The 27,406-nt window shown below is 40.8% G+C and overlaps 1 protein-coding gene across 1 annotated transcript in view; it reads right to left on the bottom strand.

Annotated features, from left to right (window-relative positions):
* Positions 1–27,406, bottom strand: part of LOC122794026 (ryanodine receptor 1-like) — a 2,146,276-nt gene that overhangs the window by 1,859,673 nt on the left and 259,197 nt on the right. The window contains 2 exon segments of the mRNA XM_044062140.1: positions 4,431–4,447; positions 4,450–4,526. Of these exon segments, the coding sequence (XP_043918075.1) occupies positions 4,431–4,447; positions 4,450–4,526 (94 nt within the window).

The raw sequence follows: 27,406 nt of genomic DNA, 5'->3' as shown, positions 1-27,406 counted from the left end.
ATGTAGAATGTAGCCAGGGATGTTATCAGGTCCCATAGATGCTGTGTTTTTGGCCTTGGAGAGGGCATTTATGATCTGCTCTTTAGAGATACAAGGTAGGGGACAGGTGGTAGGGATGTCATGGAGTACGTGTGGCGGGGACAGGGGAGTGAAATTTTCACATAACCTGTCACCTAACAGGTTAGCTATGTCCACAGGCTCAGTATATGTGGTATCATTAACTACCAGTTTGGCGCAAATCTGGGCCTTTCATTTTAGGTTAGGGATGTAACTAAAGAATGCCTTATGATTATCCTTAGTTGAGGAAGCTAATTTGGATTCGTAGTTTGTTTTGGAGGACTTCACAAGAAGTCTTATTTGCTTGTTAAAGCTGAGAAGGAAGTGTTTCCAGCTTAGGGCCCAATCCCTCTTACTCTCAGACAGCAATTTCATCCTCTTATTGTAAAGTCTGTTAATGGCAGTTGTCCACAAAGCAGGTTTGCTCTTCCATGAAGAGCTTGTATTGGTCCTATCCTGTACAGCCGAATCAGTGCAGTTATATTGCAAGATAACTATTACAGTTACTATTACAAGGACGTGTTGTGTGTGGGCACACCAGAACTGAATACTTCTATGCGTGGTGGGGAGGAGTGAGAGAATTCTAATTCTTCACATTGCATGCAGCTGAATGATGTAAAATAATTTACTGTTGCTATTATTTATGTGTTTTGTTTTGTTTGATCACAGTAGGACATCTGAAGTGTGCACAGGCAATAAAGTTTTGGGTATATGTAGAGTGTTTTTGTGTGTGTGTGTGTGTGCGTATGCGTGTGTGCGCGCGCATGTGTCTGAGTGCCTGTATATGTGTGACGGACTGTCTCTACAATAAAAGTGAGTTTTTACTGCTGTTACAGAGCATTTTGTGAAAAGATAAACTACTTAACTACCCCATATCAATCATGTTACACAAAATGTTAGCATATGGACAGATCACACAGTGTTCCTGTGTATGCATATTTGTATATGCATGTGTGTGTGAGAGAGAGAGAGCAGACATTATTAAATAATTACATAACTTATGGACATGTATTTACTAGTAGAAGTTAGGTGGGACTGACAATTATTTTGTGAATAATGTTTTTTAGGAATGTTTTTAGAAATGTTAGTATTTATTAATACTGCTATTATTTTATTTTATTATACTATTGCAGGGATGATGAGTGTGTGTATATATATATATATATATATATATATATATATATATATATATATATATATATTTTTTGCACAATGTTTTTAACTTTACTATTAAGCACATTGGCTATCTAATTAATTATTTATTGAATTATTGGATTTGTGGGTGTGTTGCATTTTCCTGTTGTATAAATGAAGTTTTTTATTATGCCCAGGTTACTCTGACGATGCCCTGAGGTTGCAGGGTGAATGCAGTTAGTTGTTTATTAAACTATTCCTTCATTTTTGTGTGTGAATTCATTCAGCGTTGGTGGTGTTTTTTATAGGTTCATAGGTTCATAGGTTTATACTAGGCTATCTGCCCTAAGGCATTTATAAGCTATTTTCATTTTTTAGGAGCTTTATATGAAAAAAATTTTGTTTTATTTGCATTATTAAATAGTTACATAACTTATGTTTTGCATGTAAAATGTTCCCTCCAGTAACAATTACATATCCTACAGCAACTTTGAAACATTGAGCAGATTAATAATTTTACATCAAAATATAAAGAATGTATATACTAATAAACAAATAAAAAAAGCATTTTGACAGATAGCCTTTTACCTATGTGCAAATACGCCATCCATGGTGGGCATTACAGGGAAATAACAGACCTTCCAAGGGCAGTGAGTCCCTCCACTGAGTTTTTTCCTTGTAATGCAAACCCTGTCAAGCATTATAGCTGGATTAAAACAATAAAATAATAATTTCTGGTGCTTGGCAGACTGCCTTCAAAGAAGATTGAGCTGTTTATCTTGATTCTGTGTAGGAAACCATTGAAGTATGTTGCCTAATCCCATGGACGTCAAGTCTTTAATTTTATTTTTTGGTATCACTGAATGTTTAACCATGTGCTACCGGACTCTGACATATGTCTTTGCTTACTGTAAAGTTTGCTCAGTTTTTTTTTTTTTTTTGCAACTGTGCTAACGGCGTCTTGTGGCTAGGTCTTCACTTCATTGTTTATTGGTAAAATATTTCACTTACAATTTTTCCTTTCAGTTTTCTGATATAATTAGAGAATATCTTGGATTTAGAATAAATTAGCAGAAGAAAAAGAAAATCGTACTATAAACAAGTAAAAGACTGCAAATCTGAAGGGCTGATTTACCTGATGTTGGTCACAGACATACAGTAATGACACATGCTTGCCAGTACCTTTGGTGGTAAAAGTGTAAATATCAGCCTGCATTTTGAGAACAAAGTTACATATGTATAGGGTTAGTCCTTTTCTGGTGTCCATTAATGGAACTAGTAAGAAATGCACTGGCAGTCTGCATAGATTGGGGGGTTGCAAAGAAGACTCTAGGGATCCATTTCATAATTATACCAGTTGTGTGGTGTGTCATCCTTGGCTGACAGCGTAAACTGCTTATTTCCATTGTGTATCTTCATTAATCTCAGAAGATTAATTTAATTTAGTTACTGTTTGACATTGTTAGTTCCCAGTTTTTATAGTATTGTATGTCTTACTTAAGTTCTCAAAATATCAAGAATTCTGTATTGGTATAGATGTACGCATGTTAGCAATAGTCAGAGATAGAAATATCCCCCTTCCCCAATGCTTCAACAGATAATATCCCTCCTTGTAGGAAGTATTGTACTCCATTTGTGATCCCTTATCATAAAACACTTCTACAGAGTAATAAAGGGCTCATGTTTTACCCAGTGAATTTAAACCTTAAAATTGCCACTAGCCTAGGTGTCATGGTTAAAAATGAGAGAACTAGAACACTTCAAAACACCAGGTTTAATGCTGTACACACAAGGGTACCACAGCAGTGGACCACTGTGTAACTGGTGAGTTATCTTCAGGATGGAACAATGCTCATTGTAGCTTATCTAACTGGGAAGGAGTGAGGGCTAAATGGCTATCGTATGGTATGGCACAATACAGTACGGTATGTTATAGTATAGTATGGTATGATGTGTTATGGCTCTTCATTTAAACAGGCAAGCAGTGTTATATAATAGTTTGTATTAGAAGAGATGAACTCTGGTATTGACAAAGCATGCTTGTATACAGAACAACAGCCCTGCCAGTTAACATCCAGAGAAGTTAATGGGAAGATGACCAGATGTAAAAGAAAACAAATGCAACAAAAATAAAGGGCCAGTTCCTCATATGTTGCAAACATGAGACTAACTAGGAAAGAAGAAAACAGTATAGGAATGCAAGCTGCAGAGGAGGTGAATTACAGGGCTTTGGAGTTGAAAAGAGTATTAATGTCAGTGTCAATGAAGGGATAAAAACAGAACCAGCTAAAAAGTGACAGCATGCTACACTCCATCAAAATCAAAGGAATAACAATGCAAGCATAACAGAAAGAAGTGAAAACAAGTGAAATGTGATGCCACAGCACTGCGGTTCCTTAGTAGGACTTGGAAGAGCGGCAGTGACAGGTGTAGAAACTGCACGGTGCCAGGACCATCTCCATGTATGGTAAGTGGAAGGAAAGAAGCAATGCTGAGAAGGCAGCAGCTATTTTGGGTTGCTGGATCATTTACAGCTCAGCATGTGGTCCCTGACTATAATTCTGCTTGCTTCTTTTGCTTCCCTCTATGCATTTGCCAGTGGGGTGTGGTAGCAGATGTCCCTGTCAGAACTCATCTGTGCATTGCTTATTCACAACTAGAACAGCATTTTCAGATTTCTGTTTCTCATATTCTTTGTCCAACGCCCCAGGTCATACTCTGTAAACCAGTGTTGCTGTACATGCATAACTTTCAGTGTTTCACAGTCTTTGAGTTTTTCTGTCTCACTTTCTTTCTTTCGTGACAGAATAACAAATTCAATAAATTTTGCAGACAACCCTCACCTTTAACAAGATTACCTTTAAATGTTGCAACAGGAGAGACATATTTCAGCACAGCAAAAGGGACGCATTATAGTGACCCAAATTGTAAACACAGTTAATGACATCAGTTGACATGTCATATCCCTTCATCTGCACATTCTTTTGATGCAGTCATAGCTGAAATGGTGGCAAATTCCAGCTCTAATTCTTGTGATAATCCTTCTTCTAAACCTGTCTCTGTCTGATTCAGCTTGTCATTGGAAGCACCAGTTCAGTCCTCCTCTGTTCTTCTAAACTGTTTCCACATGTCAAACCAAGTTATGTACAGCATGGTAGTATGGAAAGTAAGTTTCAGTTCAAGTAAATTTACTACAGTTAGGTATTATTTGTTACTATTGGCATTATAACAGAACTAACCTTCGTTGCTCCTCCCCTGGTCAGTAGATGCAATGGTCAAAGATTCATCCATGTGGCCATGAAAAAGACGCAAGACATGTCCACCTGTTACATATCCTGTGGAAAAAGTAGGGAGAATGCAAAACACAGTGTAATGAAAACTAGTTATAACTCACAAGCTGTAACTCAACATTGTAATTCAGAGAAACAACAACCAAAGTGCTATAAAAAGAGAAAAGGACTAACAGACAGTTTGCATTTAATAGCCAGATTGCAAGCTAAATTTATTACCATACTGACAATCTGAATATGAAACAGTCAGATGAGGCACACGTTGTCTGTACAAGCATGAGCTTTCCTTCCACACAATCTGCATACATTCTTCATTGTAAGGCATTACATGACACCTGCATATTCTCATGTTAATGAATATTTTTAATTATAACAGTGATCCTGTCCAAAACATTGGAAAACAACCTATGGGGGCTATATCATTCTGGCAACTGATAAAAATGAATTAGCTGCCCAGCATTGTGGCACAGAAGGATAAAGCACTGTTTATTATGATTCAGAAAACCCCAGTTCAAGTAGTGGCCTGGACATTGGAAGGGCCAGGATGGGGTTGGAAGTGAATGGTCAGTGCCAGCATACCCAGCCTTGAAGAAGGAAGAGATGGTTCCAGTTACTTGATCACCGTCATGCAAGAGAAGGTTTGGATGGCAATGAAATAGCCAAACCACGAATGTGAACTTACTGCAGTCAAGCAGCTTCCATGTCATTGACATAGCCAGCACTGTGAAAATGAGTCCGGCACAGCCTTCGTTATCATGTTTGTGGAAGCACATATGTGCACAAGGAGTAGCATGCACCCCCCCCCCAATGCTCACATTAACTACCTTGGATGAGTTAGTACTTGACAGAGACGCTCTCATTCTCTGTGGCTAGATAGAGTGGCTACTGGAGGGATTAAAATGCCATGTACTTCCCCAGGCTTTACTTTCAGTCTTGAAACATGAATGACCGTGGTCTTGGGGGGGGGGGTTGAAGGCAGAGCCTTAGGCTACTAGAACAAAGGTATTCCCTTCCCTTCCATTCCCTTACCACTTGATGGCACATGGATGACTGCAGCAAGGACAGCAACAGCTCCATAGCTTCCTATGACATCTCTCTCCATCAGCACTGGTCCCCCCAACTGGCAGCCTACAGGATGAGATTTTTTTTATGGTGATTGGTAGCGCAATGTTCATAGAAGGGGGCTGATGGTGAGCATGCTATACAAAAAGGATTCTTTCATCTACAAATTTTTATCAAAATGGGGATTAATGTCTGCACATCTAGGATGCAATACTATGTACAGCAGCAGAGGAAGCCCTGACATTTGGCTAAGATAAATTTAAAAAAGGGGTTAAAAAAAGTTTTTTGGAGGGCAGCAAGGCTACCTACCTTTGCAATCTCCCTGCCCATATCAGGTCTAAATGCATCAGCTCTGACTTCACAGTCTTATGGGAAGGAGAATAATTTTACCCCACCAAATGATTCAACAATTGCACTGCTAGTTTTGTGCAAACGTTGAACTTACCTCTTTTGATGTTATTCAACATTAATATTTGTAGTTCACTGTTTCAGCATACAATTAATTTGTTCTTAAATAACTACACTGGTTTACATGCAGACAGAAATCTCATTTATACAAAGCTGATGAAGTCCCTGCATATTGGCCATATAAACCTGTTGATATTGCTGCAGCATGGTAGAACTATAACTACTCCCAAATGCACGGGTGGGCCTGTCCTGGCACAAGTGGGCCAATAATATAAAAGGGCTTAACACATTTGTGACATTGGTGTCAGATTATGAATCTCACAAGAGGTACAGATAAGACCTAGTTCACAGAAATGATTAATAAGTCCAACAAAGTTCAGAAAGTTTCATAATTGTGCTGTTCACATCAGAGTACTAATTCTAGCAACAGTGGCCAAACTGGAAATCTACACAGAACACAGTACAGCTGTGTGAAGAAGCTGGAACTACACTATGTGTGGTGTCACTGATGCCTTGTACTTTCACTATGTAACAGTATTACTTTAGGGAGGTTTCAAGCTGTTTAAGAGGCAACCTGGTATATTGTTGGGCCCCATTGAAGCTGTGTTTTTAGCTTTAGAGAGTGCAGTGGCAACTTGTTCTTTAGTGTTAATTGGCGGGGGAGTGGTGATGGGTATTTCTTTGGGGAGAACTGCAAGAGATGGGGAGGTGAAATTTGAGCTGAATTTATCAGCCAGCAGATTTTCTATAACTTCTAGCCGACCATAGGTGATGCCATCCACAACTAATTCTGCACATTGTTGGATTATTATGGTTATTCTTAGCTTTGGAGGCTTTTTTTGCGTCAAAGTCTGCTTTGAGAGTCTTGACTAGGTCCTTGATTCGCTTGTTTAGACTAATGGGAGACTTTTTGTTCTGTTGTGCACATTCTGTCTTACTTCTTGACAAGATTTTCTTTCTTTTGCCAGGGTGGCCTATTTTTGTGGTTTGTATTGGGCTTATTTTGGTCCTGTACTGCTGTTTCTATGCTGTTTTTTATATGGTCGTACAGGGCTTTTGTGTTTTCTGGGTTTGAGAGAGAGCTTGGAAACTAGCTATGCTATCACTTAATAGGATGTAGTTTGCCTTAGAAAAGTTCTTAAATTTTTTGGACTTTGGGGGGGTCTAGTTTTACCTTTATTTCAAGGGATACCACTTTGTGATCTGATGCTACCAGTGAAGACATCACACTGGGGGGGGGGGGGGGGTGCAGTGCTCACCCATATTTGTGAGTACTAAATCTAGGATATTTGTACCTCTAGTGAGGGGTACAGACTAGCTGCTCCAATAGTATTTGAGTCTACAACGTCAAGAAATCATTGGGCCTACATGATCGTGGGTGTGCATGCTCTCATGGGTGTGCATGCCTCCCAGTAATAGGAGTTAATGAAACATCTAACCCTGACAAGAGACACTTACTTCTTTTATGCTGAAATGTTTTCAGATGCTGTCTATACAATGGTCACATAGTCAGTCTTTGATATTGTCACTGTTACACTCCCACACCCCCTCCACTACTGTGACTGTCACTGTTATATATGGGGTGTACAGTCTGTGATGCTGTGCACACTTGTAATATTATAATCCTCTCCTCTCAATGTGTCTAGTGTTTTCCTAACATAAGTGCAGAATCAGCAATATGGTGTACCCTAATGCTAGTGAACTCCCTTCCATAGAAATTACAGTGCTACTACATGATGTATGTTACAGATTACATCAATACTGTACACTCCATCAGCAGCTGATCCAGCCCAAGCTCCCTGAGTATCTCATGTCTGACATGCTGTGCCAAGTGTAACTCATTATACTGAATAGCTTGCAGAGCTGTTGTTTGGGGTCTGTATCAGCATATCGAATGCTGAAAACGCCAAATTCAGTTTAATCGAACTGAAATGTTTGAAATCTCAGAAGAGCGAACTGAGAGAACATCGATTTCTTTCCCAGGGGAAGAAATCAGTGTTCAGTGCAAAAAAAAAATTTTTCAATACTTTAAACACTGACAGAAGTGGGGGGCTTTGCCCCCACACCCCCTTACTTAAATATACCAACTCCGAGACCGCACCACAGTGGAGGAAATAGCAAACTCCGATGATGGCCCACTGATTTCCTTCCCTGGGAAAGAAATCGATGTTCCGTCAGTTCGCTCTTCTGAGATTTCGAACATTTCAGTTCGATTAAATTAAATTCAGTGTTTTCAACATTCAAAATGCTAATAGGAACACATTGTTTGTAGAGAAACAATATGGTGCAGTAAACGAATACTAAAACGGATGGTTCACTGGTGCAGCAGTAGCGTTGTTGCCTCAATTCTTGGCTTGGGTGCTTTCTGTGTGGAGTCTGCATGTCCTCCCTGCGTTCGTGTGGGTTTTCTCCCACATTATAAAGACATGCATCTGGAGCATTTCTTCCTGGGCCTCTGCTGAAAATTAGCTTCATTCCAAGCTGGACTATCCTGGTTAACAAATGTTAAATAAATGAATAAAAATAAAATGAAACATGCACAAGTTTGTTTCTGTAGTTAATAACACTTTGGGATGCATAATCCTCTTTAAATAGTTTTCGCAATCCTCTGTATACCCTAGGTGTTATATTAGTAGCCAGGTATGTGACTGTACTGGTAACGTTTCATTGGTGTTTTTGTTTAGGATGTTACAGTAATTTATGTTTTCTCTTGGTGATGTGCCTGTCATCAGCTTTTCATGTTAGTATCATTGTATTGGAGATATTTTCCCTTGGGATTCAACTAAAAATGTGACTTTCTAGTTGACAGTGACACCTATCAAATGTAAACAAACAAATGCATTCATTCCAGGCTAAAATTAAGAAGACGAGCAAAAGGGGTGGTGGTGGGTATTCTTCTTTGATACCTCATGGCACTGTAAACATGTGTGTGAATGGCTCAGCTTTATCTGAAAAAAAAAATATCCTTTTTTTATAAATTTATAATTAGCTATAAGAAAATCAGTAGCAGTGAAAATTAAGTAATACTGAATATAAATATTTCCAACTCACTGTATCAGGTTCTTTTTCTATACCTCTAAAAATAGTTTTTTTAAAAATATCATTAGCCACTTGTACGATACAGAGACATTTATTTTTACTGTTTATAGCTTGCCTTGTATGTGTAGGTCTGCAAACATCACATTAACTTTCTTTCAGTAGTGATTTTCAGACTATTAAAAACAATTTACAAAAAAATGTTATGATTGCTATTCAGGATGAATGTTCTCTTTTAGGAATGTATTTTGCATTTGATTTAGTCTAGAGGAACACTATTGTTAAAGCAAACTTTTAGGATTATAGCGCTGGCATACTGTAAAGGACACAATAAAATATCAACACCTTCCCTAATAATTAATTTGGGAAAACAACTTGTCAAGGCGCTGTGAAAGACTTAAGATGCTCCACATCCTGTAATTCTGTCAGTGACACACATCTCATTAAACATGTTGGTTGTTGGGAAGTTAAGAGGAAGAGACGTTATTTAAAACTGATAAATTGTTATGTGGGTTATCAGCTGTTTCTGAAAATAATAAAATGTGATGGTATTTAATTCAATCTTGTATTAACTTGTTTTGAAAAGGGTTTTTAAATACCTAATTCACTGTTTTGCTGCAGTTTATCTAAAATAAAAGTGCAAGGGTTAGTATTGCTACAACACAAGTCGCGTTTCTCATGTTTATTTCCTGGCTGGGGTGTCATCTATGTAAAGTCTCCATGCATAGTTTTTTAATAGGCGCTTTAGTCTTCTAGTAGATCCTAAATACTTGCTGTAGATGAACTGGTGATACTAGGAACGTTTGTTAGGTGTGCACTTATTGTGCAACTCAGTGTATATGTGTGTGTGTAGCTGTATGTATGTATGTATGTATGTGTGTGTGTGTGTGTGTGTGTGTGTGTGTGTGTGTGTGTGTGTGTGTAAGTAAGTATCCTGTGATGACTACTTGTTGAATAGTGGGATAGCCCCTGCAATCCTATATAGGATTAAGCAGTTATTAGGAATGAATGAATGATAATCTCAGTCATTCACAGAATATGATCATTCTAATTATTCTAAAGTCTATTTTCATTATTCTTTGTATTATATATTTTATAGGTTCATAGGTTGGTACTAGGCTATCGGCCCTAGGGCCTATACAAGCCTAGCCATAACAATTCCCTGGATATTTCTTCCCACAATATTTACTTTTCTAGACCCCTGTCTAGCAGGGCGACTGACATGATCCCCGGGGTGAATTTCCTATCTCCCATCCAATCATCAAGGTTCCTTTTGAACAGGGCCAAGGAGACGCTCTGCTTGACATGTATGGGCAGTCTATTCCAGAGTATGGGGAGTCTCTGGGTCAGGAACCTATCCCTCCAGCATGTTTTGTTCATTGTGATGACAAGGTTTAGATCCCTGGGGCGTGTGGCTCTGAGGGATTGGGATTTCTTTAAGTGGAGCATGTCCAACAGCTCAAGGTTTGACATGACCTTGTATGTTAAGCAGAGATCGCCTCTGAGTAGACGATATGCCACAGAGTATAGCTGGAGTTTTTTTAGATGGTCAGCATATGGCATCTGCTTTAGGCCTGTGATTCTTTTAGTGAGGTATTTCTGTGGCCTTTCCAGCTGTTGCAGATGTCTTGTGAGGTACATACCAAATGGGGCATTATACTCTATAATGGGTCTAATGAGGGATGAGTACAGTGGGACAATGACCTCCTTTTTTCTGGATGAAAAGCCCTTGGTGATGAGGTATGCCACATAGAAGTATTTCCTGACTGTTGTGGCGATGTGGTTATCGAAAGTGAAACCACTGTCCACCTGTGTCCCTAAGTCTCTCATCACATTTTCGATGTTTAGTGTACTGCCACCTATGTGGTAATTCATGGGTACATGTTTTTTTCCAAAGGGGATAACTATACATTTCTTGGCATTAAGCTTGAGCCCATGGCTCTGGCAACAGGCATCTGTTTCTGTAAGGCCCTTTTGTAGAATATCTACATCATTTGGGGATTCAATAATGGCTCCCAGTTTGCAGTCATCTGCGAACTTTGTTAGCCAGAGTCCCTTAGTGTTGGTCTGTACTTCAGAGAAGTAGATGCCAAACAAGAGTGGTCCCAGGACTGAACCCCGAGGTACTCCACTTGTCACTTGTCTGGAGCTGGATTTGGAGTCGGCTACTTTTACAGTCTGGGTTCTGTCAGTAAGCCAGTTGGCAACCCATCGAGTGACGTAGGGATTTATGCCCAGCTTAGTAAGTTTATCTATGATTCCAGAGTGGGGGATGGTGTCTAAGGCCTTGGCGAGGTCCAGATAGGCTGTGTGGACCGCCTTACCCTCGTCCGCTGCTCCGGAGACTGATTCGAAGAAGTCAATCAGATTTATGAGACAAGATCAGCCCTTCACATACCCAAACTGGGTGGGGTTCAGTGTTTGAAGGTTGCCAATGTCTTTGTTTATAAGTTCCATGATAATGCATTCCATGCCCTTGCAGATCAGGCTTGTCAGACTGATGGGACAGTAGTTCCCGGGATCCAAGGCGGATCCCCCCTTGTGGAGTGGGATAACTGTAGCTGTGCGCCACTCAGTGGGCACAAAGCCTGAGGTGAGGCTATGATTAAACATGACACTTAGGTAAGGTGCCAGTTCATTTTGTAGTTCATGTAGTACACAGCCTGGAATGTCATCTGGTCCCATGGATGCTGTATTCTTAGCTTTGGAGAGTGCGGTTTCTACCTGTGTGGCCGTGATTACCGGAATTTGGCAATCTTTTGGTATAGAGATGGGCCGTTTAGTTGGTGAAGTTGGCACTAAATTGATCTGCAAGGATATTGGCAATATCCTTGGAATCCGTATATTTAATGCCATTCTGTTGAAGCTCAGAGCAGATCTGAGCATTGCCATTTAGATTCTTGACATAATTATAGAATGCCTTGTGGTTGTCTTTGGAATCTTTGGCAATTTTATTTTCGTAACTAGCTTTTGAGGATTTTATGAGGGATCTCAGCTTCTAACTGAGGCTGGTGAGGGAGTTTTTTGCATCCTGGGATTTTCCTCTTTTCTGCAACAGTTTCTTCCTTCTGTTGTATAGTTTGTTTATAGCAGGGGACCACCAGACTGGCTTTCTTTTTTTGGAGAAGAGCATCTTGGTTCTATTTGGGATGGCACGATTTATGCATTAGTGGATGTGCTCGTACAGTGCCTTAGTGTAGGATTCTGCAGTTGAACTTTCAGATCCCGTCTGCATGGGTGTCATGAAGTTTGTCACTTCTGACTTCAGTAGCATGAAGTTGGCTTTGGAGAAGTTTTGTAAGGAGGTTTCCTTACTGGGGGGTGGGATGTGGATGTCAAGGGTGATTTGCTTATGGTCAGACCTGGCCAGTGAGGGGGTGACCACTGGTGCGGAGCATCTATCTCCCATGTTGGTAATGACCAGGTCTAGGATATTGGAGCCCCTGGTGGGACAATGGATTAGTTGATCCAGGGCATTGGAATTTATGAATTCCAAGAACCATTAGGAAAAGGAGTTGGTACCCGAGTAGTTTTCCCAGTTAATGGCAGGGTAGTTGAAATCACCCAGTATTAGGGTGTTTGGTTGTATCTTAATATTTTCCAGTATGTTTAGAAAGGTGTAGTGAGAATCTTGGGGCATGGTGGAGGATCTGTAGCAAGCTGCAATTTGGATTGTAGTCTTAAATAGTGTTAGTTGCACCTGGAGAATTTCAGATGCATTGTGTTGGGCAACTAGCCTGGAGGTGTGAATATCCTTGGTGAATATGGACACTCCTCCACCTTTAGTGTTTCGGTCTTGGTTTTGTGGCCGAAAAGTGCGGTAAGAGTTGTAGCCTGGTATTGCAGGGGTGCTGTCTGGAGCCTTGAACCAGGTCTCAGTTACTGCACAGATATCGATGTTCTCCATTTTTAGGAGTGCCTCGAGAGAGTGCATTTTGAGGTTTAGACTTCTAGCATTGAGTAGCATTACCTTCAGATTTTGCATGCTTGTATGTGTTACGGTGGTGGTTTTATCCTTTGAACCTTGCCTAAAAAAGGCACTACAGGGGTGTAGGCAAGAGCTTTAGCTGGTAACCTGAATCCTAGGGGTGACAGGTGCAGACCATCTCTGGCAAAGCATCGTGGTTTGTCGTTCATGTCTTCCCAGGCAGACAGATACTGGATCCCCTTTGAATGACACCAGAAGTGTAGCCAATTGTTGAAGTCAATCATTTTGTCCTTGTACTGTGGTATCATTCTGGGCGAAGGCAGGATGCTACTCAGGGTTAGGGTCATACCTGCCTGGGCCACATGATCTAAGAGCTCTTCCATGTCTCTTTTCATGTAGTCCAGGGAGGTATGCCTCAAGCTATTCACTCCAGCATGGACAATGACAGAGTCATATTTGTACTTGTCGTGGAGTGACTTGAGTGCATGCATTATGTGGTGGATCCTGGCACCCGACAGGCAGATGACTGTAATTTTCTCCTTGTTCAGCCTGGTGAGTGGGACATCAGTGTGCCTGACTATAGAGTCACCTATTACTAAAGTGTTGGGTACATTGTCTTGCCTTAGGGGCTGTTGTTGGGTGGCACACTGGTGTTGTGAGCTATGTTTCACTTTGGTTGTGACTGGTGTTTGTTTGCGTTTCAGCTTCTGAGGTCCTTGTTGCTTGGGCAGGTTAATGTTAAGGGCCTCCGCATATGTGGGTTTAGTGTTGCTATGTGTGGGTGTTGATGGTGTGGGTTTTGAAGGGCTGTGAGTTGCTTGAGGTGTAGTGCAGGTATTAACCTTCTCCTCTTGACTGTCTAGCACAATCTTGGCCGGAGAGAGCTTTGCTTCCAGTTTGGCTATGTAAGTGCATCACTCGCAGGTTGTAGTGTTGGGTGGTAGGAGGAGAGGATTGTCTGTGTACATGAGGCAGTTGCCGCATTGCCCCAGTATGCCCAGATTCACCAGGTGGACAGGAGAAATCACCGGAAGCTGACCCTTGGACATGCCTGTTTAGGTGCTTTTTTGTAAATTATAAGAGCTGTTTTCCCTTACCTTTGCAAGGTACTTTGCAGTTATAGGCTGTTTAGTGCCTACGATTAATTTCTCCTTATTGACAAGGATAGTTGAGTGCTTGTATCAGTTTCAGGCTTCCTAGTGCTTTCCAGCAGGTTCTAGAGCAGGTGCTAGTCACAGGGGTTCAGATTTTAATGCTACTACTTAATGTAAATTTATAACAAATTAAACTTTTGTTCACTTAACTGTTCTTTGGCAGCTTGAATAAGCATTTGTGATACAATTCTGCATCCTATTTTCTATCCAGGTAAAAACATAGAATATAAACAGCTTCATAGGATATATGTGATATTTGCTTTAAGCAAGAGGATTTTTCATATATCTTGTCAAGCTACTATCAGTTTCAGACAGGCAGTATTAAATGACCTAAACTTGCTTCCAGATTAAATGCGAGTTTTTTTTTTAATTATGTTAATTTGTTTTTTATTGCATGGTGCTCTCAAAGAAGATTTGGCAAGAGATTATACTTTTGGCTATACATAACACAAAAATTCTATCGATCCTGCTATGAGTTATTACTGAGTAATGTCTGTAAAACTAATCCACTGTCTGTAGATTTATTATCTATGTCTGATAAACCCACCGGTTGACCCAGTTATTTAAAAGTATACTCAAAGCTGATGATCATGGATGAATATGAATATTAAAATCCACTGGAAAAGAAAGAAAACTACAATATCCTGTAAGTGTTATGTGATTTTGTTTGGAAGAAAAATCATTTGTTATGATATTGCCTGGTTTCTTCTGTACCCTCACCAGCATAAAACAGGCATTTACTATTGTTATTTTTTTTCTGTTTTATTAATTTGTCAACCAGTTGGTAAGCTGATTTGTCAACCACTTGGGAAGCTTAATTATCACTTTCTAGAGGTGGCCAATAAGTACAGTCTGGTTGAGTTACTTGCTGAGAATTGCAGAGTAGGCAAAGGAAAAGTACAGTTGTGTAAAATCTTACCATAACGGTAGATGTCCTTACATTCACCGCTGCGGTATTCATAACTTATGGGATTCCCTGCCATGAAGCCTGTCATCTGGCAAGTCTACCAAAGTCTACTGTTGCTTTAAAGGACACTGAACATCACCTACACACTCCTTTTGTAGCACAGGGCATAAAGGTGATGTTCAGGTGTACCAACCTCAGAAGTGATTGTCCCAGTAGGAATAGCAGTCCAAGGAAACCCAAAGAGAACCTGCACATCCAGGAAGGAAAAAAGGCTACGGGATGGAGGGAGGGAGTGAATACTGCAGCGGTGAAGGCAAGGGCATCTACGTTATGGTAAGATTTTACACAAACTGTATTATGTCCTTACATTCACTGCTGCAGTATTCATTACTTATGGGAGAGTGCCAAAGCTCAAGCAGAAACTTGGGAGGAGGAAGTAGAGCCTTCTAAGAAGCCATGACGAATGGCATGAGCAAAACCAGTTCTAGCACTGGAGATACCATCCAACTTGCAATGTTTGGTAATAGTATGCACAGATGTCCAGCTAACAGTTTCAAGAAAAGAATTAGTGTTTGAACCCTTGAAAAAAGCACCAGAAGAAGCCACAGCTGTAGTAGAATGAGCCTTTACAGAAGAAGGAAAGCTCTCACCATGAAAAGTGTAACAAAAAGAAATAGCCTTTGAAATCCAAGTAGAAATAGTTTGCTTGGAAACCGCCAATCCTAAAGGCCTAGGATGAAAGGAAACAAACAACTGATCAGACTTTCTGATAGCTTTAGTCTTATCCAAGTAAAATCTGAGCTGTCTGTGCATCTCTAAGGTATGCAGCACCCTCTCACTGTCAGATTGTGGAGAGGGGGAAAAATTAGGCAAATGAATATACTGATTAAGGGACATCTCATTAACCACCATGGGCATAAAAGAAGGATTAGTACATAGGGGCACCTTGTCCTCATGAAATATTAAAAAGGTGGACAAGCCATAAGGGCTTATAACTCCGACACTTGTCTGGCAGAAGTAAGAGCTAAAAAAAACCTGTCTTCCGGGAACAATATTGTAAGGAAACTGAAACGGCAGGCTGAATAGAAGCCTGACTGAATTTCTTCAGAACGAAATTAAGATCTCAGGGAGGAGAACAGGCTTCCTGGGAGGTCTAATATTAAAGACACCTTTAAGAAATGCTTAGCCTCAAATCTAGAAGCTAATGGGGGAGTTAAAGGCAGACAAGCAGAAACAGCTGATAAGTAGGCCTTAATAGATGAATAGGCCAAACCAGCATTGAGCAATTCAAACAAATAAGAGATTACCAAAGGAACATCCACAGTAAGTGGGTCCAGGTCATGAGAAAGACACCAAATATAAAACCTCTTCCATTTAGAGAAGTAGGATTTCCCAACATGTCCTCAGAAAAATGTCTCTGTGAGGAATCAAAACCCTATCACCGACAGTGTTAGTTGAAGCATGGATAGGTGGGGATGGATGAGAGATCTCTTGTTTTGTGTGAGTAGATCCACCTTGTGAGTTAGCTTGTGATGATAGCCCTTGGCTAGATGCAGAAGTAGAGGGAACCAGTGCTGCTGCGGCCAAAAGGGAGTCACCAACAAGATTTTGAGAGCATTCTGTTGAATCTTGAATAGGACTCTCGAAATGAGAGGAAGGGGAGGGGAATGCATAAAGAAACATCCCCTTCCAAGAAAATGAGAGGGCATCCACCTTCCATACCAGAGGACCTGGGACTCTGGCACAAAACAGAGAAAGTTGTCTGTTCCGAGGGGAGGCAAAGAGATCTACTTGAGGAGTACCCCACTGGTAAACAGTGTCCAGAAACACATCCCTGTGAAGCATCCATTCACTGGATTGAGTAAAGCACTTGCTCAGAGTGGCTGCCACAGTGTTCTGTTCTGAAAGAATATAAACTGCCTGAAGACTCACTTGATACCTGACAGCCAGATCCCATACCAAACATGCCAGCCGACAAAGAAGATAAGATCTTGTCACCCCTTGTTTGTTGACATACCACATAACATTGGTATTCTCTGTGAATACCTTGAGAGTCCCTGGAGAGAAAAGAGGATGAAAGGCCTGAAGAGCCAGCAGAAGAGCTCTCATCTCTTTGACATTGATATGCTCCTTCTGCTGATGAGACAACCACACTCCCTGAACCTTCAGGGAGCCAAACATTGCTCCCTGTCTCACATCTGATGCGTCTGCGAACAGATCATGAGAGGGAAGAGGAGGATGAAAAGGGAGCCCTGGATTCAGAGACAGCTGCTAAATCCACCACAGAAGTTCCTTTTTGAGACAAGTGAGAAGATGAACTGTAAAGTCTAGAGGATGCACATGTTGAAGCCACACCAACTTCGGAAACCACTGGAACTTCCAGATGTGGAGTTTGGCCAGAGAGAGCATCAGAATGGTAGAAGCCATGAACCCCAGAGCTCTGAGAAGCTCCCTGGCTGTAATGGAGACCAGAGGAAGAAGAGTCTGAAAATAAGAAATGAGAGTTAAGGCCTTTGGAGGTGGCAGGGATGCCAGCATTGACACCATCTGAATCCTGCAACCCAGAAAGACATGATCCTGAGAAGGAGTCAGGGAAGACTTTTTGAAGTTTATCATGAAACCCTGGCTCTGAAGAAGAGAAATGGTAAAATGAAGATTTTGCAAAAAGACCTCTGGAGAGGATGCCTGAATCAGCAGGCCGTCCAAGTAAGGAAATATTTGGATCCTTTGAAGCCTGCAGAAAGTAATCACAGGAGCGAGGCATACAGTGAATGCTCTTGGGGCAGTAGAAAGGGCAAAGCATAGAACTGAAAATGCCAGGAAACAATAGAGAAACACAAAAACCTCCTGAAAAGAGGATGGATTGGAATATGGAGATAAGCATCCATGAGATCTAGAGACACCAGAAGGGCCTGAGGGAGCAAGAGAGGAAAAGGGGCCGGAAGGGACAACATGTGAAAGGAAGGCACCTTCAGAAAAGTGTTTAGATGAGAGAGGTATAGAATCGGTCTCCAAGTACCTTCTTTTCTGGGCACTAGAAACATTATTGAATAAAACTCCTTCCCCCTTTGGGACAGAGGCACCTCTTGAATAGTACCCTGAGACAAAAGGTCTCGAAGAACCTCTGGAAAGAAGGAAGTTGTTTCTGAGGAAGCTGAGAAATGCCCATAAAAGGAGGACGGGAAATCCACACCATGAAGTACCCCTGATGAATGATTAACAGAACCCAAGAATCCTGGGTGATTTGAAGCTAAATAGGAAGAGAAAGAGAAAGAGGAATGTGGCTGGGAAAAAATGGGTAGTCAGATGGCACCTGATTTGTCATGAAAGGAAGGCTTTAGAATCTGCAGTCTGAGTGGCCTTAGCAGGAGGAGCCCGTTTACCACCCTTTTTACCTTTAGCAGGTGGGCAAGATTGCCTGTGAACAAAGGCTGGCTTAGAAGCATAGTTTATCTGAAATTTAGGCACAGGAGAAACAAAGACATGTTTAAGCTCCTGCAAGGCCTTCCCCTAGTCCTGAAAAGACTTAAACAAACCAGCAGCCGCTTCCCCAAACAAAAGTTTATCATCCAGAGGAGAATCCATCAACTTAGCCTTAATATCATTGGCCAAAGGTTGAAGCCTAAGCCAAGAATACCTCTTCAGTACTGAACCAAAAGCAGCAGCCCTAGGAGAGGCATCCACTGCATCATAACTACATTTGATAGAATGACAAACTACTTGAGAGGAAGTCCCCAGCAAGGAAAGAGCAGAATATTTACTCTGAGTCTGGAAGATCAGAAAAAAGCTGACAAGCCTAAGAAGAACAAGCACATACCTAGATATATGGGTCTGATAATTAATAGCCCTAAAAGCGAGGATAGCAGAAGTATAAACCTTCTTAACCAGCCTGTCCATGGTTCTGATGTCTTTGTCAGAAGGCAGTAATTTGGACGAAGGAAGCAACTAAGACAGCTTACCAGAGGCTACAGACACCACAGATGGATCAGCAGCTGGACATTTTAACAAAAATGAACAATCTTCAGTGACCCTATAAAACCTATTAGACTTCCTCAGAGCAAGGGGCAGAGAATCAGGTGCTTTAGAGGCATTGGAAAAAAAACATCAAGTAAAGCAGCCAAGGCAGGAGGAATAGCCGTAGGTTTAGGAGATTCCATCTGCTGTACTTATAGTGCCTCCTATGGATATCAGAAACCTGGGCACAATCCCACTTAAAAAATTCCATCAGCCTAGACGTTCTGTCCCCGAAGGAAATTTCCTCAGGAGTATCTTAACTATTAGATTCCAACTTCTCTGACCCATAGTGTAAAGGAGAAGGAATCTGAGTAAATAAGTAAGGGATTCTTCATAAGACTCCAACTCTTCCTTAGAAGAATTTAATTCCCTGGGCCTTTTAGGTGAAGAAGAGGACCAAGGAGGAGCAGGAACCAAAACCCCTTGAGGAGAGCTTAACGACAGTAAAGTATTAAATAACCCCTGAGTAAAGGCCTGTCACTCACCTTATGGATCCCTAGGAGCAGAAAAAACATGTTTAGTTTTGTGTTTTTTTAAGGAGACATCCATCCTAGAAAACTGAGAGGCCCTGACTCAGTACAGCATTCCACAACCATAGTAGGAGCTTCTTCCCATAAAAGAAACTGTGGAGCCCCCCCTAGACCCCTCAGAAACAATCAACCATGGTTTCCCCTGAACGCCTGAAATGGACACCTGCATAGCCTTGCTGGATGCGCTGCCCACCAGATCCTCACCAGCCTCCAACCTGGATGCGGCAGAGGAATCCGACAACACAACCAGGTGAGTCTCCGGGTTTGTAATAACCTTGAGAGAACCCCCCATCAGAGGCTGGACAGCAGAAGATTCCAGTCTTACCTTTTTCACCTTCTTCCCTGATGGCTGACCCTTGGGGCAGGAAGTTCCATCCATGGTATCTTTAGCAAGAAGCTTAAGATGCTGGTTCTCAAGATACAATGAAAGGGAAGAAAGCCCACCTGGTTGTGTTGTTATATTCCTCTGCCACATCCAGGTTGGAGGCTGGTGAGGATCTGGTGGGCAGCACATCCAGCAAGGCTATGCAGGCATCCGTTTTGGGCCTTCAGGGGGAACCACGGTTGATTATTTCTGAGGAGTTTCTGTATACCCAATGTCTCTGTATGTTTGATAGACTTAACATATATTGTCTCCTGTCTTGATTGACTAACTGCTTTCATTACTGATAGAATATAATTACCTTAAGAGACCTTTTGTAGTAGGCTATTTTAATTGCTGCTTGTCTCTTACTGATAGTTTTTCATTTTTTTACAAATGTCTGAAGCTTTTTACCTTCCCACCTACTTAGATTTGCAAAGATTATTAACCTATATTGTGGTTTACAGTTATAGTATTGTTAGGAAATGTGCAATTATCTGCTTGGCAAATGTTGCTTACTATTGCTGTACTAAAGTCATTTTTTTCTCATTTACCTATTTTTTTCTCCTTTGATTTCATTCCAACAAGTACCTAGCTCTCTAATCTCAGTATTCATGCCTTTGGACACTTGACTCCTCTTGCCTGAAGACTAAGGACCCTCTCCTACCGGCTGCTTCATCACAGTGTCTCCTACCCTTGTTCCCTAAGAACAATAAGGGAAGCAAGAAAGTATGTTATTTTCCTGCATTTTTCAGAAATGCATAGAGCAGTACTAATTACTTGTAGGTGGTTTAAAGGCCACTTCTAAGTCAGGACTGCCTACAGCCATACCTTGTAGTTTGTATTTTTCCCCACAACATTTTTTGAAATAAATTCCATAAAATAGCCTTTCCCGCCTTCCCTTGACCAGACTTCCCCCACTTATAATTTACTTCTGTAATAGGTTCATAGGTTTATACTAGGCTATCTGCCCTAGGGCATTTATAAGCCTAGCCAGAGTGTGTTTGGCGTTCGCCGCCCATTTTAAATTAATTTTGCTATGCCCTTTTTCAAGGTTAGTATACTGTGCCTCTGTCTAACAGTGACACAGAAGTGATGCCCGGGGTAAACCTACGATCTCCCATCCACTCATCAAGATTCCTCTTGAAGAGAGTCAATGAGGGACTCTGCCTAACCTGGACTGGGATTTTATTCCAGAGTGAAGGGAGCCTCTGGGTTATGAGTCTGTCCCTCTAGCATGTCCTGTTTATTTCAGTGCTGAGGTTCAAGTCTCTCGAGTGCGTAGCTCGATGGGATTTGGATTTTCTGAGGTGCAGCATGTCCATTAATTCTGGGTTGGACATGGCTTTATACGTCAGGCACAGATCGCCTCTGAGCAGGCGGTATGTCACTGAGTAGAGCTGGAGTTTTTTTAACTGGGCAGCATATGGCATCTGTTTGAGCCCTTTGATCCTCTTGGTGAGGTACTTTTGGGGTCTTTCCAGTTGCTGCAGGTGTCTGGTAAGGTACATCCCAAAAGGGGCATTGTACTCAATTATGGGCCTGATGATGGATGAGTAAAGAGGCACGATTACCTCTCCTGATCTAGATGTGAATCCCTTCATGATTAGGTGGGCTATATAAAATGTTTTTCTAACCACTTTGGCCACGTGGTTGTCAAATGAGAGATTGCTATCAACTTGGGTCCCCAGGTCCCTAATTACTTCTTCTGTACTTAATGGATTACCACCTATGTGGTAATTTGTGGGCACTGTTTTTGCCAAAGGGGATGACTATACACTTTTTGGCGTTTAGCTTGAGGCCATGGCTCTGGCACCAGTTGTCTGTTTCTATGAGGCCCTTTTGGAGGATTACTGACTTTGTCCACTAGGTGGCACCCTTAGCCAGCTCTACAAATCCCAATACCTTATAGCATATTCCTCACAGAATTCCTTGTCCAATACTTTGCTTCTCTTCAGTTCACTAAGTTTTATTACTACCTTAGTACCTTTCTCCTACCATCCCTCCCACCACTCTGCCTACCTCTCTTTGTACCTACATTAATTACCTTCCTTCAAAGCACTTTTTCTCTGATTGTTGCTCATATGCTTCATCCTTCTCTTGTCTCTACCTGCTCCATTCGCCCTGCGGGCTAACTCTGCTCCCCTACCCTACCCCCAAATCTCACCCACCCCAGTAGCCCTAAACTTATACTTCTAAAACCACACCCTCCTACACACACAACAAATCAGGTGGCCCCACCATCCTATATAATTGAGCCACACCTACTCTTCACTTAATCATTCTCTAACCCTAAAGAATTACAATCTTAACTCAAACTTATGCCTCTCTTCCTGTCCTAGGCCTTTGCTAACTACCTAATATTTCCTTACCAATTCTACCATCATGTCTACCAAAACTTCCTCAGCCCTACCTAAATTACTACTCTGTGCTACACTCATATATGTACTAACCTCAGCATATCTGATAACCTCCTATGAACACCCAAATATTTCTCAATTTAACCATCCAAGAAAACAGTCTTACACACTTTCACATTCACCCATAATAATATTACTATTACATCCACACCTAGATACATACTAGCTAAATACCACAGACTTGCCAACATTAAATACAATAAACTAACAGCAAAGAAATTCCGCTACCAAATTAGTAACATACATTACCTTTTGCTTTCACTAAAAAAGCATTCCTTACAGGATGGAGACATACATCCTAATTCTGGCCCACATAATGTCCTATCCACTGGACATCTCACCAACAATCCCTGTATTCCTCTGATCCCCAACAAACACCCCAACTCTCTCCTCATAGCACATCTCAATATCCAAAGTGTGAATAACAAAGTTCCCCTTCTTCATGCTCTCCTTGATGTACACTCTTTTGATATTTTATGTTTGACAGAGACTTGGCTAAAACCTAAAACACATGAAAATGAAATTATCCCATCAGGTTATAACATATTTAGATGTGACCATATAAAAAGAATGGGAGGGGGAGTAGCACTTCTTTTTAAGGATGGACTACAAGTCACCTCTATACCCTATAACCTACCAAAGGACAACCATGCTGAAGTCCTTATTTCCAAATTACAGCTTAACTCTAGTAAATCCTTATATATCTTCTGTATCTATCTACCTCCTGGAAACAATATCAGTGTACTGGAGGATATTCTTAGCTGGGTCTCAACATCCTTCCCACAAGAAACTATAATCCTAGATAACTTTAATATAGACTGGAAGAACATCAATACTGAACATCCTACCTCTCATATTAACCATCAAGGCTTCTCTCAGACCATTATCTCCCCAACAAGAATAAACAAACCAAACAAAAAAGAGAGCACTTTGGATTGGATCCTTATTAATAACTACCACCAAAATTACACAGTTGGTATCCTCCCTGATGATGTAAGTGACCACTCCTTGACCTGTATAATCAGGCAGAAGTTTGATACCTCTCACCTAACATCATATAGGACTATACGGACCAACAAGCAATTTAACCAACACCTTTTCCAGAACTAACTCAGTGCCTGTGATGGGTCTCAGTTAACCCCCCCCCCCCAACTTGAACATGCTGTAAAATACTTTAACTCTTAGGTTCTTAGAAATCCTAGACCAGCATGCACCTAAATGTACTATCAGAACTAGGTCCACACCTGCCCACTGGCTTACGAATGAAACCAAGAAAAAAATCCTCCTCAGAAATAAAGCCTGGTCTAGGTGGCGAACTACCAAAAATACATCAGATCAACAAATCTTTAGACATATGAGAAACATGACAAAAAAAAAGAAATTCTGTCAGACAAAAACACTTTTACTGTAAAATGCAGCAAACAAACCAAAACAATCCTCAAAGATTCTGGGCAAATATCAATAGACTCCTTTATCCAGGTAACTCCAGAACGCCAGCCCAACAGGTGCAACACATGAGACTCCTATCCAAACTGCCAATGCTTTCAATTCCTTCTTCACAGAGGCTATCCAATCACTGGCCAGTCAACTAGCTCCTGATAGATCCAGTCTTCTTAACTCTTCTCCCAGCTGTCTTCCTACCTTCTGATTTCTACCCACCTCAACTAATTTTATCTATAAACTCATTCTAAAACTTAAGCCTTGTACTCCTTCTGCTGACCAGATCCCAGCCGAATACCTGCAAAAATCAGCTAAAGAAGTAGCTTACCCGATATCCATCCTGATTAATAGAACTACTAACGAGTGAACCATCCCTGACATTTGGAAAATCTCACATATTATCCCCCTACACAAAGGTGGCAACTCAAATAAATACTCTATCGACCTATAGCCCTACTATCCCCCTTAGCAAAAATAATGGAAAAATGTATTCACCATCAGCTTCTAAACCATTTAATTCAACATAACATACTTGCTGAAAGCCAACATGGCTTTAGGCCATTCCACAGTACTACTACAGCCCTCTTATCTTTTACTGATACCATAAACAAAAACCGCAATAACAATGTTTTCTCTTCCTCTCTATTGATCTCTCAAAAGCATTTGATATGGTAAACCACTCTGTACTTATAAATATTCTGAAATCACTCTCTCTTGATACTATGGCTGTACAGTGGTTTACTTCCTACCTCAGCAATAGGCAACAGGCTGTGTTCTGGGAGAATAAACTATCATCCCATCTTCCAGTCTCACTGGGTGTCCCTCAGGGCTGAATTCTAGGCCCCCTCTTATTCTCAATATTTATCAATGATCTCTACGTAGCTATTCCTTAGGCAACCTGCATACAGTATGCAGATGATTCAACTTTAATCTGTGCAGCTGAATCTTCATCTGAACTACAATCCCTAACTCAGAAAATATTTACCGTAGTAGAGACTTGGTTCTTAAAACGTTGTCTCCTCTTGAATCCCAAAAAAACAAAGCTCCTTCTCTTTACTCCTACCCATAAATCCATGGCTTTAGATTTCTCTGTTTTTTCTAACAATGGCATCCTCATATCCCGATTCTACCACCAAACTCATAGGAATTACAATAGACAATTACCTCAGCTTCGATACCCATATTAATAACACTATAAAAACAGTCAACAGAAAAATGGGCTCCCTATACAGGATCAAATACTTTCTCACTCCAACAGCCAGAACTATTATTGCCCACTCTCTTCTAATCTCAACACTTCTCTATGCCTCACCAATTTACACCAAACTATCCAAGAGGAATATTCTCAAACTAACTACATCTTACAATAACATTGCCAGATTTGCTACTGGTAATCCCTTTAGAACTCATCACTGTCAGAATCTAAAACAACCAGGATGGCTTGAACTGCAAAATCAGCTTCATTTTAACCAACTTACCATTGCTCGTAAGATCCTCAGTCAGCCTAACAACACTCCTATACTCTCAAACCTCATTACTCCGTATAAAAATCTTAATACCTTACGCTCTGCTAACAAACTTCTACTTAGCATCAGTAAGTCTAACAACATGGCAGATAACTGTCTTTTCTCAAACACAACTGGGAAATACTGGAACCTTCTACCTAGTGATCTTACTTCACTTCCTTCCCTACCCCACTTCAAACAAAAACTCAAAATATACCTTAGAACACAGTGGTTATGCCCTTGCACCAACCCTGGCTAACCCACTACCTGACCTCTGTGATTAAATTTCTCCTAACTCCATTCTGACTTTAATTCAATGCTCTTTACTGCACACTTTGCAAGAATTGTAAACCCGCATACAGTTATGATCTACCTCACATGGATATCTTGTTCAATATGTTGTAAATACTCTTCTGCAACCATTCTCAGGAATTGTAAACCTGAAAAAAGTTCAATCTACCTCATGTGAATATCTTGTTCTATAGTATTGTAAATATTGCTCTGCAATGTACTGTAAAATGTTTTGTATCATCCGCTATGTTAACTTGATTTTAACCTTACAAACACTGTTTTGAATTTGTAACCTTATACATATTGGTATAATGGATCTGTCTTGGAGCTTTTCTCCCCGGGCCTCTACTGAAAATGGACATATATCCAGTTGGTCTAGCCCGGTCAACAAATGTAAAATTAAATAAAATAAATAAGTTTTTGGGACAAATGCCTGACAAATTGAACAAGATGTACAGTCATGAGAAGCTCCTAGGCAAAAAGGCACTCATTGTGGCAGTCTTTATGGGGAATCTGTCTCCCACACTGGCATTTACTCTTCCTGGATGACTTTAACCCAAACAGCACAAAAAATCAAGAAAAGAACAAAACTCCAACTGGGTACTTATCTGCAATGGTGAGGGCTTCAGCAAAGAGGATTAATCACCAGAATTCGAACAAACAAAAAAAATGTCAAAAAATGGACAGAGGCAAACAGACCGATGGTTAGAAATAGTGTTCGGACTGGCAGCAAAGAAGTTCTGAGGATGGTATGCCTAAACATCACCTTTATGCCCTATGCTAAGCAAAGAGTGTGTAGGTGATGTTCAGTGTACTTTAAAGCAACAGTAGACTTTGGTAGTCTGGCCAGATGACAGGCTTCATGGCAGGGAATCCCGTAAGTTATGAATACTGCAGTGGTGAATGCAAGGACATCAAAGAATTCAAACCCAGGGATGCAAGATGAAATTGATTCTCAGCTCATAGACTTAATCCTCTGTACTAAGTTGCATAACAGTAAGTTCCATGCAGTCTGAAAAAATATGTAATTAAAAATATGTTAAAAACCTGAAAATATTTTTCTAAAATTGTAAATATCCCCAGGGATTAATTAAAGGGCATAGCATGAGCCATACAGTGCATATAAAAAGGTTGTGCTCCAGCTATGTGTTAATTTGTGATTCAGAGACATGTTAGCCACAATGAATGATTTCAAATGTCAGGACCTACTAGACAAAGTTCTGAAACAGGGACTGAAAGGACAAAAAAACAGACTTACATATGCTTAATAGGAGATTACCATTTCATGGCATATTCCCTTTTCTCCAGTGAATGTCAGTAATGGAATTGCTGTATATAAGTTTGGTGGTGGGGGTGGGAGGGTTTGCTTCTCACATCAGGGGGTGCAGGGGGGCTTGCTCCCCTGAAAAAAAAAAAAAGTTTAAAGGAGAACAGAGATGTTCCAGATTCACTCTTCTTTTACAGTTTCAGTCTTTTTTTTTTTTTTTCATTTGTCAGCACTGGAACAAAGACCTCATTATTGCCTAATTTGCTTGTCTATCAATTGTATTTGTTATTGGTGATCTGCACATTGCCATAGTAAACTGCTGCTCATGTCGGCAGTGGCATCCCCCACCCTCGTTATTCTCTCACACACATAAATACATAAAGCAGGGACATGCACTCACATACCACAATCACCATATCTATCCCTGACCTGACTGCCGTCAAGTTTTTCACCCGTTGGTGTTTTTAAGGCAACAAAGTTTTAAATGTATCTGGTGTCTAGTGCTTCCACTCACTCTCCTTAATCCCTGTCCAGAAGTCGGTGCCGTTAAGGCAATGAACTTTTAAATGTTCCTCTGGGGTCTAGTGGTACCCTCACCTCCT

The sequence above is a fragment of the Protopterus annectens genome, chromosome 1.part0 (genome assembly GCF_019279795.1).
Source record: "Protopterus annectens isolate FY-2018-M chromosome 1.part0, PAN1.0, whole genome shotgun sequence".
Classification (NCBI taxonomy): domain Eukaryota; kingdom Metazoa; phylum Chordata; order Ceratodontiformes; family Protopteridae; genus Protopterus; species Protopterus annectens.
The sequence above is the reverse complement of the archived record's forward strand: the minus strand, read 5'-3'. Positions and strand labels throughout refer to the sequence as shown.